The sequence below is a fragment of the Accipiter gentilis genome, chromosome 22 (assembly GCF_929443795.1).
Source record: "Accipiter gentilis chromosome 22, bAccGen1.1, whole genome shotgun sequence".
NCBI lineage: Eukaryota > Metazoa > Chordata > Aves > Accipitriformes > Accipitridae > Astur > Astur gentilis.
In genome coordinates, this window is record NC_064901.1 from 15985426 (window position 1) to 16000651 (window position 15226).

Consider the following 15226-nt stretch of genomic DNA (forward strand, 5'->3'; position numbering starts at 1 on the left):
TAAATGTATCTTCCTCAGGAGGTAAAGGTTATGATCCACAGGGATAATCACAAGTGTTGTCTTTCACTGCTCAAAGTCCTCCCTCTACTGCAGATTCTCCCATGCACGCATCATCCTTGCTTTTCTCACAGACCCAGACACTGCACAGAACGGCAGTACGCATCTTTGTAATCCCAGAGAAAAGCAGGCTTGCTGCCGGTTGCCCTTGCTAAACCTTTAGCTACACTGTAGCCTGTCTCATCATTGCCTGCACATAGCAGAAATAACTTTCCCAGTTTGGGGATTCTGCATACTGTTGCAGTTTGAGGAGTGTTTGTGTGGGCAGTCGTATAAAGCTATGTCGTCAGTGGCATCATGTGCGGTATTGTTCCAGGGAAATTTACTCTGTGTCAGTGACTAAGCATGAAAAAGAGAAGTTCGTCCCCATAGAGCTGATTAATAACAGACACGGGGTGTAACAAAGATGGCATTTCACAGTCCACAAGGGGAATGGGTAGGGGATAGGACTCAAGGCAGCGTGGGACTCTAGGTGACAAGTCAGGGAAGCTCTATCAAAAGGGCTGCACTGTCCTCAGGTCAACCTGACGCAGCTATAATTGTCAGCTAACTCTGCGTAAAGCCAACTGATCCAGCAGTGCACAAATCTGGCAATGACAGTCACAGAGTCGCAACCTTTGTCTGTATTAGAAAACTAGTGGGTGTATCTTCAACTTCCAGATGTCTTCTGCATTTCAAACACCCCTTGGGATAATCTGTTGCCTTTACTGCAATCATCTAGCAGCCAAGCCGTGATAAATTCTGCAGAGTTATGTAAAACAGAAACAAAGCTCAGCTCTCTACCTTGTCATTACACACTTGATTCCAAATGAGGATGCAAATAGATCAGGTGCTCCTTACGTATTTTTCTCTTCTCGTTCGTTGCTCGTCATGGCCAAGAGAGAAACGCCTGTTCCTGCAAGACCTTGCCCACTCCTGTGCCTGCCTGGCACCCAAGCACAGCAGTTTTTAGTTTGTTACATACTATATGAATAAAGAGAGCCCGATGGTTGCGTTTAGCCCATCGCCTCAGCTCTAATGACGGCCTGATGCTACCTGACGCTGCGAAGACCCAGTTTTGTTTGTGCTCTTTACTGCCTTCTCAAAATGGCTTCCAGATGAAGTAACACACCGTGCTTTCCACACTCCGGACCAGCATTAACGCCACTGTCAGTTTTCTCCCCGCACAGGCAGCTTTAGCGTACCGCCACCGGTTACCTAGCCCAGGCCGGACGGGCTGACAAGCCGAGGTGAGCACACCAGCGGCCATCCTCCCTCCGCGCACCGAGGAGGGTCTCGGGAAGGCCCTGTTACAGGGCGGGCAGGTAGCGGGGGGCAACCGCCCCCACACTCCTCCCTAGGCCGGGCTAGGCCCCGGGCTGCTGGCCCTACGGGAGGGCTGCGAGCGAGGTCGAGCCCCGGCGGGGCGCCTCAGGGCCAGGCCGCGGTCCCTCAGGCCTGGGCCGCTGCCCGCCCTCTCCCTTCCCCCCCCCCCCGGCCGCCCCGTGGGCCAGGCCCAGGCGTACCCCCTCCCCGCCCTGACCTAGATTCTCTCTGGGGGAAGGGGCGGGGCCGCCGCCTCCGCCAATCGCCGCGCCGCGCCAGCGTCACGTGGGGCGGTGGTGACGCGCGGGGCCGCCTCCATTTCGCGGCGCAGCGGCGGGGCGGCGCGGCAGTCCGGAGCCGGCCGTCGCGGAGGGAGGAGGGAACCGCCCGCCAGCCTCAGCACCGACTGCCCCGCGCGCCCGCCCGGCTCGGCCCGCACCGAGACCCGCAGCCCAGGTTCGTGACAGGCCCGGCGGAGCGGTGGGGGGGGGGGGGGCGGCCTCCCTGCGGAGCGCGGCGCCCGGGGCGGGCGGCGTCGGGGAGGCGGGGAGCTCCCGGCCGTGGGGCCGGCCAGCCTCCGGCGGCTTTTCTCGTCGCTGCGCTTGAGGCTAGCGCCCTCCGCGGAGCGGGCGCTGTTGGGTGCGGCCCGCGCCGCCATTTTGTGGCGGAGCGATGGCGTTGGCTTTTCTTCCCTTGCTCGACGGGGGCGGCGCGCCTGCGCTGGCGGGGAGGGGCGTGGCCGCGCCGGCCGCCGGCGTGTTGTGGGGCGGGGCCGCAGGCGGAACGCGGGGTTCCCGTTGGCGCAGGCTAAGGCGGAGTCCAGCCGGCTCCTTCCCATTGGGCCGGAGCGGGGGCGAGGCCGGGCCTGCTGCGGACTGCGGCAGGGAGGGCGGCCGCGCGGGGCGGGGTGTGCTGAGTCACCGGGCAGGGCCGCGGGCGGCGGCGGCGCTGACGGACGGGCCGGGCGCCGTGTCTCCCGCAGCGAGCTCCGCGCCCACAGCCATGAGCGGCTGCCGCGTCTTCATCGGGAGGCTGAACCCGGCCGCCAGGGAGAAGGATGTGGAGAGGTTCTTCAAGGGATACGGCCGCATCCGGGACATCGATCTGAAGAGGGGGTTTGGGTTTGTGGTGAGTGTCGTCCCCCATACACCACCTCCGCGGCGCTCCGCGGTCCCTGTCCGTTGGCGGTCGCTGGGATCTCACCCGCCTGTGATGTCCCCGAAGGTGCTTCTAAGGATGACGCCATTAACGTGCTCGGCTAAGCATGCTGTGTGGCAAACAAGCGTTTGTTAATTTCCTAGAGATGTAATTTTTTCACTTTTATGTTTTCGCTGTGGTGGTTTTGCAGGAGTTTGAGGATCCGAGGGATGCAGATGACGCTGTCTATGAACTGGATGGAAAAGAGCTTTGCAGTGAGAGGTGAGGGACCCTATTTCATGAATATATAAGCTTGAATATCTAAATTAGTGAGTCAATTTTAACTTGCATTGTGTTATCAGTACTGTTTAAACGATTTTGTGTTTGGTTTTTTTTCCCCCTTGTAACTATGAAGGAATATGTAAGAAGAAAAACGTAAAAATGTATGGGTTTCAATTTCTTGGTTTTTTTCCACCCAGGGTTACAATTGAGCATGCAAGAGCACGCTCTAGGGGTAGAGGCAGAGGGAGGTACTCTGACCGTTTTAGTAGCCGCCGTCCACGTAGTGACAGGAGGTATGTATAGCTTTGGAATGACATAGCTTAAAAAAAGAATACTGTGGGCTCATCTGATCCAAGAACTTGAGCTAGAGCGAGAGATTGCTTGCTTTTTTAGTCAATCATTTGATGTGGCAGTAGGGTAGTGAGGATTACAGAACTTCTCAGATCTGTTTGTCATCTGCTGTGCTTCCTCCCCAAAGTACTTAATGCTTGTCCTAGATTACTTGGGGCATTACACAGTTAAGTTGTACTAGTAATGGGGATATGATGGTGTCGTGGCTTAACCCCAGACATCAACTAAGTTCCATGCAGCTGCTCACACCCCCCTTCCCCTGCCCGCAGTGGGATGGGGAAGAGAATCAGAAAAAAAAGTAAAACTCGTGGGTTGAGATAAAGACAGTTTAATAGGACAGGTAGGAAAAAACTACTACTACTACTACTAATAAAATGACAATAATAATAGTAAAGGGGTTGGAATATACAAGTGATGCACAATGCAATTACTCACCGCCCGCTGGCCGATGCCCGGTTAGTCCCCGAGCAGCGATTCCCTCCAGCCAACTCCCCTAGTTTATGTACTGGGCATGACGTCACATGATATGGAATACCTGTTGGCCAGGTTGGGTCAGCTGCCCTGGCTGTGTTCTCTCCCAGCTTCTTGTGCTCCTCCAGCCTTCTGGCTGGCTGGGCACGAGAAGCTGAAAAATCCGTGACGTAGTATGAACGCTATTTGGCAACAACTGAAAACATCAGTGTTACCAATATTCTTCTTAAACTGAATACAAAACATAGCACTATACCAGCTACTAGGAAGACAATTAACTCTATCCCAGCCGAAAGCAGGACAGATGGTTATTGGTACAGCCTTTGTTAATATTGACATGAGGTTGTATTTTAATTACTAATAAGTCTCAATTGTTTATTTCCAAACAGAAATGCCCCACCTGTAAGAACAGAAAATCGGCTCATAGTAGAAAATTTGTCTTCCCGAGTCAGCTGGCAGGTTTGTTGAAACACGATTAACTATTTTGACTTCATTTAATGGGTATGTAATGTAATTATTTTGTAAAATAATTAATTAAAATTAAATCTAATTTATTAAAATGTTTATGTAATTAATGTAATTTTAAATAATGTAATTTAAATATTTTGAATGAAAATAGTTAATTTTAATTTATTATAATAATAATAAATGTATATATTTGAGGATATATATTTATTTTTTTCTTGTTTTTTAAATCCATTTTAACCACATATTAAACCCTTTATTTGCCAGCCTATCTGTGTCGTTGGCCTTATGACGAGGAGTGCCTGTGGGTTATCCTAATCGTTCTGTCTTGGTCACTCTTGGTTGGGCCTGGTTGACTTTCCAGTCAGCTCCTACAATGTCACTTGGCCACCTCTAGATCTGTGTTTGCCGGTCTAGACGTAATCGATGCACTCCTTAAAGTGCCACATTGCAGCGATCCCAGAGCGTTAACGAGATCTGATTCCTAAGTTGAGAGCTGTTCTTCCTGTAACGCTTCCGAATAAAGAGGTCCTGGTCGAAAAGAGTTGAAAGATACGAAATTAGGTGGTCGTTGGAATCCTGATCGCAGTAAAGTGGTCCTTGGTAACATCAAGCATAGAGAATGTCTGGATCCATCAATAGTCTCCTAATAGGGAGGGCAGTGCGATTAATGGCTTCCATCGACTGGGTAGTGTTCGTCAAGTGGGTGGCGAAGAGCCAGTCGGGCATAAATCATGACGGTATCTCCGGTCGCTTAATGCAGTTTGCTGCTTGGCTAGCCTAGGGAAATGTTAATAAAGGTAAAGTAAACTATATTTTTAATGACATATGGGGCACAAAATAATTGGTGTTATGTAAATGTAATTCTGTATGCATATAAGACTTGTAATGTAAATGGAGACTGAAATAGTACAAAAATATATGGGTAATATTTCACACTCAGTCCAGTATATATACAAATGTACTTTTTAATTTCTTTCTCTCTCTTTTTCTTTCTCTCTCTCTTTCTTATTAAATCTATATAATCTTTGTAGACTAATATTGTCCTTAATGTTAAGACACTTTATTAGCATTTTGCTTAAAGCAATATGCTTTTTTTTCATTTATTTCGTGCCCTGATATAGATAATTCAATTTTGATAGAATACAAGTATGGCAATTGCCATGTTTGTAATTTATCTAACATCTTCTCTTTCAGTAATCATAAGTTTCTTTTGTTTGCTTTTAACTATTTTTGTATAGATAAGTATTAATTTCACTTCTTTGCATAACATAACTGGTCTTGTGTTAGGATCTCAAAGACTTCATGAGACAAGCTGGGGAAGTAACCTTTGCAGATGCACACAGACCTAAGTTAAATGAAGGGTAAGCCTCTAAAATCACCTCTTGAAAGCTGTAGAGTAATATTTGTATGTACAATAGTTGGGGAGGGAAGCTGGCTACTTGTAGTACTCAGCAGCTGTTCATGGTTTAATTTAGCTACCCTTTGAAAATGCATTCTCTGGTATTTGGGGAGGGGAATTCTTCAATTTGTGCTTGAGTTATGACAAGGGATGACTACACTGAGCAGTGTGAGGTTTTTTGAGTTGTTTTTTTTTCACCAGAGTATGTTGTGCTCTATCAGGAAAAATACAACTTGTAGTAGTGAGCTCTGTGTTTTGTTTTTGGTATTTTTTTCTGCAGGGTGGTTGAATTTGCCTCTTACAGTGATTTAAAGAATGCTATTGAAAAGCTTTCTGGTAAAGAAATTAATGGAAGGAAAATCAAACTAATTGAAGGCAGCAAAAGGCACAGGTATGGATTTCTATTAAATAATGCTTAAATATCCACTAAGAAAGCTTTGTGACAGGCAACCGAACTGGAGACCGGTGAATTGCCTGGTTATTGTCATGATCCGTGACGTTTCATTGCTAACACCTACGCTCTTTGCTTCATCAGTAGGTCCAGAAGCAGGTCACGGTCTCGTAGCAGAAGCTCATCCAGGTCTCGTAGCCGTTCCCGTTCCCGCAGCCGCAAGTCTTACAGCAGGTCAAGGAGTAGGAGCCGTAGCAAGTCTCGATCAGTTAGTAGATCTCCAGTGCCAGAGAAGAGCCAGAAACGTGGTTCTTCCAGTAGATCTAAATCCCCGTCATCTGTGGATCGGCAGAGGTCTAGATCGAGGTCCAGATCTGTTGACAGTGGCAACTGAACTCTAAGTAACTTGCCCTGGGGGCCCTTTTTTAAAACCATACTTGCTAAAACTTGTGGTAAGTATGTGACTTTCTGTGGGGAAGGGTTTGGATGGGGAGGGGGGAGGGATGGGGGAACTTTGTAGATGTGGACCATGGTGGGAAGGGTTATTGACTAATTGTATTAAATGTTTTTTGATAACCCTTTTCTTGCTCACATTTTTTGTGAATGTCTGAAGTGTATAGTTTGTGTATATTGGCAGAGCTCTTTATAACTAAAGCAGACAAATGTTTTTGTACTCAAAAAAAAAAAAAGTCATCTGAACACTTAATTCCCAGTATCTTCAACTGTGAATAGCAACTCAGAACATTAGTTTAATATCTCAAATAAACTAATAGCTTTAGGCATCTAAGAGCTCTACATATGCTGTACATAAAGCTTTATTTCAGAGGGTATTTTTTGTGCTTTTGAACCATTGTTTCAGTTATAGGTCAGCAGATTAAGTGCTGGTCAGTACTGGTAATAAAACTTTATTTTAAAAGCTTTTCATTTGATATGACTTGCACTACACTAAGAAAATGCCCATTTCACTGCCCTGTGGTAATAATATTCTATAAAGCACCCTAATTCTTGATACTTAAGAATTAAATAGCTCAAATAAAGTATAAAGAAACATGTCTCTGCTTCTAGTGTGTTCTTAGTGTTAATAAAGTGTTTGTGACCGTGCCTCATGTTGGACAGTGTTCAAATGTTTCTTGGAGAGGAGTCTACAGCAAAGTGATCACTGAGTGTTTTGGGCATGGGGGAGAACTACCTTTTAAATACATCATGCTTATGTCCTTGGATGTCTTTAAGTTCTGCAGAAAGAACCTTGAAGTAAGGAGAATCATGCTGACATAGTTCATAGCCAAAAGTGGAATGGACAAGTCATTTAGGTTTTAATCGCTTCAGATAAGTGTGGAATGTTGAAAGGTGGATGTAGTCAGCATACTTCATTAGTGTGTTTGTGCGTACACATATGAGAGAACATTGATGTGTGGATAAAGCATTTTTGTAGGCATTAGTCCTCATTCTGGAGGAAGAGGAGGGATTTTTAAGTTGGTGGGTGGGAGTACTGCAGCAGTGGTACCTTGAAGTTCTGCGTTTAGTGTTTGTGCCTTACCAGGGGCAGCAACCCTCTGCAATCCCTGTGTTTCTCAAGCCCTCACTGAAGTTACAAGAGAGAGCTTTAGAATTTAATTTCAAAAATAACGTGTTTTGTTATAAAGTGCTTTACAAAGCTAGTCTGGTAATCCACGGAAACCTTTAAAAAGATCTTTGGAGCCTAGGCTAGGCTTTGGATTAGGTCCTGGGAAATGCAAGGTGGTTCTGCTCAGAGTGAGGCCTGGCCTTGGCGGAGGTTAGTCGCTTGGTGTCTGCAGGCCCCGCTGCCTTCTCCGTACTGTTGCGGAGTTCTCGTGTTCCAAGGGAAGGGATGAGAAGGAGCTTTTGTGCCTTGTGAATTTGTTCATTGAGGTGGCACTGTACCAAACTGCCACGTGCTCCTGGGAGGTGGTCGGGCTGATATACAGTTAACTGGATTTATTACTAGTCAGCTTTGGGGAGTGGGAGGCTTCATTCTCAGAGGTTAGTAGTTAAGATGCTGGATCGCCTAAGAGGCGTGGAAGAAGAGGGCTTTAACCTCTAGGGGTAAAAGCAGCACTGACACTCATCCGGGTGTCAGGTTAGCTGCCTTACCTCAAGTCAGTTGATCCTTCCTGCTTACTTGAACGATTACAGGCATCTGTGTTCAGGGGGGACTTGGCTCCAACTGGAACCCAGGTGGCTGAAGGCACCTGATGATCGGAAGGGGATGGGAAAGGGGACGCTTCCCTCCATCAGGCTAAATACAAAGTACTACCTGCTCTATAAATACTTGTTCCGAATTCTGTTTCTAAACCACACCGCTTGCCTTGCAAGCAGCATGAATAGATGCCTGCATTTTATTTGGGGAGCTGCTGTCGTGATGACGAACTTCCAGTTTAAAACAAACTCCCAGGCTTTGTGTTATTGGAGGGTTACGTTGACTTCTGGCCAGAAATGATTCTGTGTTTTTTCAGTGTAGGTTCTTGGTACGAGCCTGTTTATTCTTAGTTAAGGTGAATACTTCAGGTTACAATGCATGCTAGGACATTGGAGGTGTTTGTTAATGCCAGTGTTCTCTTATACCTGTATTTGTAGCGTGACAATGGCTAGATGGCGTCCTGAACCGGTGGTGCATTTAGTTCACCGACACCTACAAAACGAGGCACGTTCGAGGCTCGTTATTTTCAGAGGTACAGCTTACCAGGCCCAAACTCGACCTACTAAGGCAGTTTGCATAGCCCTGTTCAGTTTTTGTGGCCTTTGCTGTGTGGAGAGTAGCAGTACACCGCACAGTGCTCAGGTTTTGGAGAACGGGAGTGACCAGCAGTCCATGGGCTGCTCGGCTGCACACAGAGTCTTGGTGGCTCCTGCACTGAGAAATTTCACACCTCATTTTGGGTCTTTATTAGAGAAATCACATTAATCTTCAGCGATGTCTTCAGGAGCTGCTTTCAGCAGGACAATTACAGGTAAGTGAAATTAAAAAAGGGAACTGATGCAGGCAGTGGTTTTCATAGGGGCAAAACTGGGGGCAGTCGCTTGGCAGCGTGGCCCTAAGCTGTCCCAGAGGATTGTCATGGTGACTTGGAAGTCACTGGAAGTGTCCCTCATGGGCAGGCAGGGGGAGGTTTAGTCTGGAGCAAGGTCTTCGGGAAATAACACTGGCTGCAGATAGCTCTGTGGCGATCCTTGTGTCTGGCATAAAATGAGCATAGAGGTAGAAGTCTTACACGGAACTGCTGGAGACCTGTAAGCCTGCTGCAGAAGGTGGCGTTTGGAGGGGTTGGGATAGAGGTGGCTGCAGAGTCTGTCTGTGGTGTTTTCCTGGTTTCCCACTGTTTCTGCAGGGTGTTGACACTGGTTTCATTTCTTGAGCACTAACTGTGTCCACACCTGCACAGATAATTTTTGCTGCATCTGAAGAAAAAGAAAAATGTAGTGAGAATAGGCGGTTCTGAAACTAGGTTATGGAAGAATTGTGACACAGCTACAATTGATGTTTTTGAGTGATTTAAAGCAAAAGGAAGGAACTTGGAACTCCTACCAAAATACTTAAGCAGTTTTGTTTCAAGACTCGGAGCCTGGAAAGCCACCTTTTTTGTAGTAGTTTTGCAAGTACCTCTATGGCTGTTTCTGATATTGACTGCTTGGCACTAAAGGCTCACCTCAAGATCTAAATTCAGTGGTTTTTTTCTCCAATAACAGTCATCCTTCAGCTATAGCTATAAGATATGGTAAAGTGCTCCTGTAGCAGCCCTGTAGCAGTTGCTCAGCTGCTTCCCTGTCCCAAGGGACTGGAGAAGGCTGGTCTGGAAGCATCAGAGGGATGGAGGGTCTCATTGAACTGTGCATTCTCCAACCATCTTTGCAGACAGTCAGTTGGGCTTTGACATTATGGACCTGTTGAAGTTGGAGAAGAGTCTACCTCAAATCTATACCAATACTGTATATGTATTTTAATTAAGCTTGAATCTGTTTATGTACTTCCCTAGCAAAAAAAGTCACATTCCCTTCCTTCAGCTGCAGTACTTGACAGTTTTGTCCTTTTCTTCCTCCCCCCACTCCAGAAGTGACACCCTTCAGTGGATCTCTCACCGGTTTACAGCAAAGCTGGAATTTGTTGCATTAAAGAATATCTGATGTTCTTGTGTAGTTTGGGGGGGGTGTGTGTGATTGTTCTTTGCATGTGCTCGGTGCGAATTGTAGCTTTTGCAGGATGCCTGTCCTAGTTCAAGCACAGGACTCTGAAAACCTCTGAGTACTGATAATACAGATAGTATATGAAACATTCTGCTGATGGAAGAAGTCATAATTTCTAATGTCTTCATCTACATATGATTTTTTGACTGTGATTTGTATTAATGCATTGGGTACAGTAACTGACTTAAAGGGCAACCTGATTCTGCGCCTAGAAAGTAGCAATTCCTTGGTAATTATATGTAAGCATATGTGGTTTGGACTGGAAAGGGTAAGAAATACAGGAGCAAAGCTGTACTCGCCGCTTGGTTTCTTTATTCTGTCATGGATCCTAAAGACCAGGATGAGCAGGAGTCCCTCTCCAAGCTGGAACAGCAAGTAGAGCAGTGGGAAGAAGTACAGGGGGCCAATGATTTCTGGGGCGAAGGCGACCTTGAGGATAGTCAAGCAAAGCTGTACGTTTTGGCAGCCAGTTTCCATGCACACTGTCCGCCTGCATCTGAAGGAGCAAGAGTTAAACAGATTACGGATCTAATCCTCTTTTAAGCAATTTTAAAAGAAGCCTGCCCACCTTGCTGTTGCAGTGCTTCGTGCATTTGCCTGTGCTAAAAGCTGCTTTATCAGGAGCAATACTGGCATCCCTAGAAGGTTTTGCCTCATGCTCCTGTTGCAATGTGCAGAGGCAGAGTACGCTGTAAACGTGGATTTTGTGCTAAATGGTGTTTGTGGGCCTTGTGTTCCTCTCTGGGTGCTGCACCTCCCTGCACGGAAGCAATCTGCTTCCGAGGTGAAAAGAGGAGTCCAAGGTGCAAAGGTAAAAAATAGTGAGGACCTATGGGCTTCCCACCTGGATTAGGTAGGATGAGAAAGGGAAGGAGTGGGTTTTATATGCAAGGTTTCCATCCAGAATTCCTGGAGTTTCAGCTGAATGCACTGACTGGTTTGGGATAATTATCAGCTGAGGAGCAGTTGTGTCACTTGGGGTTTGGTCTCTGCTGGTATTCCCTAATTCGTTGTTGTTCTTTGGTGCTATGCGTTCTCTTCTCCCCCCAACTTTGTTACTGAAAGCAGAGGCTGGTAATGTATGCTTAGCAGGTCACTAGTGACCTCAGGTCAACCCCATCTGTCTGCTTGCTCAGTAAACCTGCATAATGGACTTCCACCCCTTCCATGGGGATCAGGTACCTGTGTCAAAACCAGCTCCAGCTGCTCCTCCCTTCTCCATTGAGCTGAGCAGAGGTTGAACTCATTTCTCTCCCCACTCAAGGTGTGGGAGTATTGACTTGGGACCAGCTTGCAGTGTTTTTGCTCGTACTGCTAGGGCCCGTTTTGGGAGACTACAATCAGTGTTTATTTTACAAAAGAACTTCCATGTTGAAACCCATGTTTTAACCATTGCTCCATAGACCAGAGCTGTTGTACCTCTCTGTTTTTCTGAGTGAGGGAAGGGGGGAGTGGAGGAACATACCGGTCATTAAGCTTGAAGACTGCAGAGAGAACATAGCCCAGCAGGAATCCAACAAAAGGCATCAAGGCAGAAGATCCCAGGAGGGATGGTGAGAGGATGACCACGATACCGCTTCCCACATTGGCCACAGCCAAAATGATTATCGCAGCAGATGACAGTAGAAGCACAACCATCTCTGCCTAAAATAAAAGTGGTCAAGACATGGACAAGAGAGAAGTCGCCAGCAAAATTTGCCTCGGCTGTTGGAAGCGGCTGTGCCCAGTTCCCTGTCCTTCACATACGTACGTATACAGTGAGAATGTGTAAGTGCCTTTCATGGACATAAATGTTATAAGTAATCAACGAGACACCATCCTCAGGTGTAACCTAGAGAGACTTGAAATAATCAAGTTCCTTTGTGGTCTATATGCAAAATGACTGATGCTTGCTCCACTAGCCACTTGTTTCTCGGGCATTGCTGTGTGTCTCTCTGTCCAGGTCCCTTTGTGGGTCTAGTCCACCCAAAGCAGGTGGGGAGGAAACCGCTTTACTCGCAGGTAGAGCCTGCCTACAGCAGGTGTGGAAGGTTGTGGCTGCATTTTCAGATCATCTCGTTGGCGTCTGGTGATTCTGCAGATGAAGCAGCTGGGGAATTTGGGGAGGCAGAATACACAGCTCTCCTACCTGTCTCTCCACTTTGGAGTCCAATTTGGACGGCGTTCCCCAGGTGTTTTTTAAAAGCAAGTCTCTACGCCCTTCCTCTTTTGTAGAGAAGGTAAATGGAAAGGTGGTGTTAGCAGAAAGGAACATGACACAAGTGTCAGCTGGACCAGCGTGGGTCACCTTGTCATGCTAGGCTTCTAAAGCTTCTCTTGAAACAGTCCTGTCATCACTGCCCTGTGTTGGGTAAAGGGGCCTTTGAAGAGTGCTGGTCCTCCTGTGTCTGCTCTAGCCTGACTCCTGGATTCCCATGCTTCTTAGAGGTTAGTGATTCCTAATGTCATTTTATCAGGTCTGTTATTGAGTCTCGGCACCCATTTCTTGCTGTGCTTGGTCCCAGTTTCTCCGAGATGAAGCCTTAGTGGAAGAAACTACGAAAAACAGGCTTACAAAGTTGTTAGCAGCTCTCTGGGTACTGCTAGTGGAGCTCTTGAGATAGACAATAGTGCAGTTGGTTGTCCAGATTTCCCTTTTGCTGTTTAAATGCCTGATGTACAAAGGAGGCAGGGAGATGATTCCAGGCCTAAGCGGGTGCTTAGTGATCTAGTGGCTTCTGCTGGATAAATATCTTACTGACATAAGCAGCAACTTTGTGATGTGAATTTTGCCCTGTGCTAGACCTCTGAGAACAGTGGTCTGGGGTGTTTTTTTGGTTGGTTGGTTTTGTTTTGTTTTACTTTAAATCTGGGGTCTGCTTTGGTTACAGCAGTAGTTGGGGGCAGTGCCTGTAAGGTTCATTAGTGCTGCTTATAGCAAAAGCAAACAAAGTTAAAACTGAAGCCAACAGAGAAGAGCAAGGTAGGAAGTTGCCTACAAAATTATGTTTGTCTGGAAAAGGTGGAGGACTTCTCTTTGGGCAAATATTTTAATGATTAAAGTGGTGAAGTGGAAGTCTTGAGTTCTGTCCTCAACCTTTTGATTGATTTGTGGCATGCCTTAAAGAAGTTAGTATTTCTGTGCCTCTATTTTTGAAAACTTTCTTGAGGCCCTTGGTTAAAAGGCAACTAGCACAGGATACTTCTTACCTTGATGATAAAGCCAGTGTACTGTGGTTTCTTCTCATTCAAGATGATGCCAACGGCACAGGGGATTAGCATTAGCACCAGAGAGGTGGTTATTCCTTTGTAAGGTACCTTGCCCTCCAAATCACCCTTGTATAGTCCTCCCGAGTAAAGGTACAGAAGCAGAGGCATTAGTCCAGTTGCCAGGACCGTTGAGCATGTGGTCATTACAATGCTGAGATGGAGAAAGGACCCCTCAGTAGAAGAATGACATTTTTTAAATGGAATATACTCATTTTCTTACTAACCTGGACACATGGTTCTAATGTAAGACTTTACCTTGCTCTTTCCCAACCTGTCACTGAGATTTCCCCAGCATCACTGTCGAGTTGTAGAAAGATGTGATAGGAATAGAGAAGGGAGAAAGATGACTCAAGTTCTATACAAGCTCAGAAAGGACCCTCGTTATGGGTACAGCTCACATTTCAGAAATTCACAAGTGACAGGGAAAGCAATGCTTCGTACTTTCACCCTGGAACTTGTTTTATCACTAGGGTTTGTTGGAGAGTGGTGTTCTGCTAGTTCAACATTTCTCACTGATGCAGCCTCTTCAGACAGTGTGCTAAGTTTACACAGAACTATATGCAGCTATATGGATAGATACTGCACATAAATGCTATATATACTGCTATATGGAAATGAAAAAGTGTTCCTGCGCCCATCTCATCAAGAGCAGCATGCAGTATGCTTCAGAAAAGGGTACAAAATCCCATTTTATTGTAAAATGGGGACAAATTTGCTCATTGAGCAATATGGGTGTTTTAAAAATATTCTAGACTTGGTATTTCAGTCTTTGTCCAGCTTCCTGGGGATTGTTAATGTTGATTAAACTAGTTTCTGAACCAGTCGTATGACTAGATTGGCCTGGGCAATGAACACCTACTCAGCTCTCCTTACCTGAGGTTCATGTCCCCTTTCAGTGCCAGACTAAAGGTGTTGGAGACGTTTCCCCCTGGGCAGCAGCCGCAGATAAGGATGGCCAGGGATTCTGTAGTACCCAGCTGGAAGCCCTTGCCCAATATGAATGCCGTCAAGGGCATGATGCCATACTGAGCCATTATGGCAATTGCCACGCCTTTGGGTTTCCTGAGGTGAGTTGTGATCTTGGCTATCTCCATTGTACACCCCAGAGACACCATGGTGACGAAGAGGACCACAATAAGGATCGCATTCAGGGCTTTGTCCGTCGCCTGTTGGCCAAATGCAAACGGTGGTGCCACGCTGGTCAAGGAGGTGCCCTGTGTGCCACCTGGGCTCCAGAGCTCTGGGCTCTCAAAAGCTCCCTTGGTCTTGTTCATCCTGCTGAAGGGTTTAGAGGTCCCTTCTTCTGTAAGTGTCTGGGAAGGTGAGGAGGGGATTGTTTCGGAAGTCCAAATACCATCCAATTAATGCAAGCAAAACATGAGCTCTCTTTCAGGCCACCACTCTTAGCATTTAGCAGCTGTTGAAACAGAAATCCATGTTTTGAGCAATCAGCTGTGAACCCCATTCCCTTCAGTAATATGTTGTGCAGTTTGTGTAGCTTCTGCTCTGGTCCCCCACCTCTTCTGGTGTCCGCTCTCACCACGAGAACGAGGACATAGCTGGTGAGAGCAAGAGGGAGACTTGTTGAAAACTGGTAAAGATGGGCACTTCATAAAAAAGGAAAATGAACCAGAAGAAGTCTCGTCCACAAGATACTGCTTAGGCCAGCGCTTAAAAACATGATTCATCCAGGGTACTTTATTTTTAACAAGGGTTATAGAATGCTTATGCTTCTGGCCATAAACCGATCTCTCGATAGAAAGGCTAGGAAGAAACTTCCTGCATGGACGAGTAATTTCTCTAGTAAACTCTTAGGGACCTTCATGCCTCTTTTCCTGATGCGGTCAGTCTGACACTGTCTAGAAATTTTTTGACTGCATATGGGAATGAATTCTCCAAGCCTTACCAACACCCAA

At 46.6% G+C, this 15226-nt stretch overlaps 2 protein-coding genes across 3 annotated transcripts; one reads left to right on the top strand and one right to left on the bottom strand.

Annotated features, from left to right (window-relative positions):
- The first annotated feature begins 1672 nt into the window (after window positions 1-1672).
- On the top strand, window positions 1673-6913 carry SRSF5 (serine and arginine rich splicing factor 5). Of its 2 annotated transcripts, none has more exons than XM_049825648.1 (8): window positions 1673-1818; window positions 2345-2490; window positions 2711-2781; window positions 2979-3074; window positions 3993-4062; window positions 5359-5432; window positions 5751-5861; window positions 6009-6913. In XM_049825648.1, the coding sequence occupies exons 2-8, from the start codon at window positions 2365-2367 to the stop codon at window positions 6253-6255; spliced, it is 795 nt and encodes a 264-aa protein (XP_049681605.1). In that variant the 5' UTR covers window positions 1673-1818; window positions 2345-2364; the 3' UTR covers window positions 6256-6913. The 2 variants fall into 2 exon arrangements, with proteins under 2 accessions (XP_049681605.1, XP_049681604.1); XM_049825647.1 differs by having other exon boundaries at window positions 1674-1818; window positions 6006-6913.
- Window positions 6914-9224: 2311 nt separating this feature from the next.
- On the bottom strand, window positions 9225-14584 carry SLC10A1 (solute carrier family 10 member 1). Its single transcript, XM_049826007.1, has 5 exons — window positions 14184-14584; window positions 13251-13461; window positions 11527-11705; window positions 10341-10557; window positions 9225-9278 (listed from the first exon to the last, which is right to left on the bottom strand). Exons 1-5 carry the CDS (start codon window positions 14582-14584, stop codon window positions 9225-9227), a joined length of 1062 nt encoding a protein of 353 aa, XP_049681964.1.
- Window positions 14585-15226: the final 642 nt, after the last annotated feature.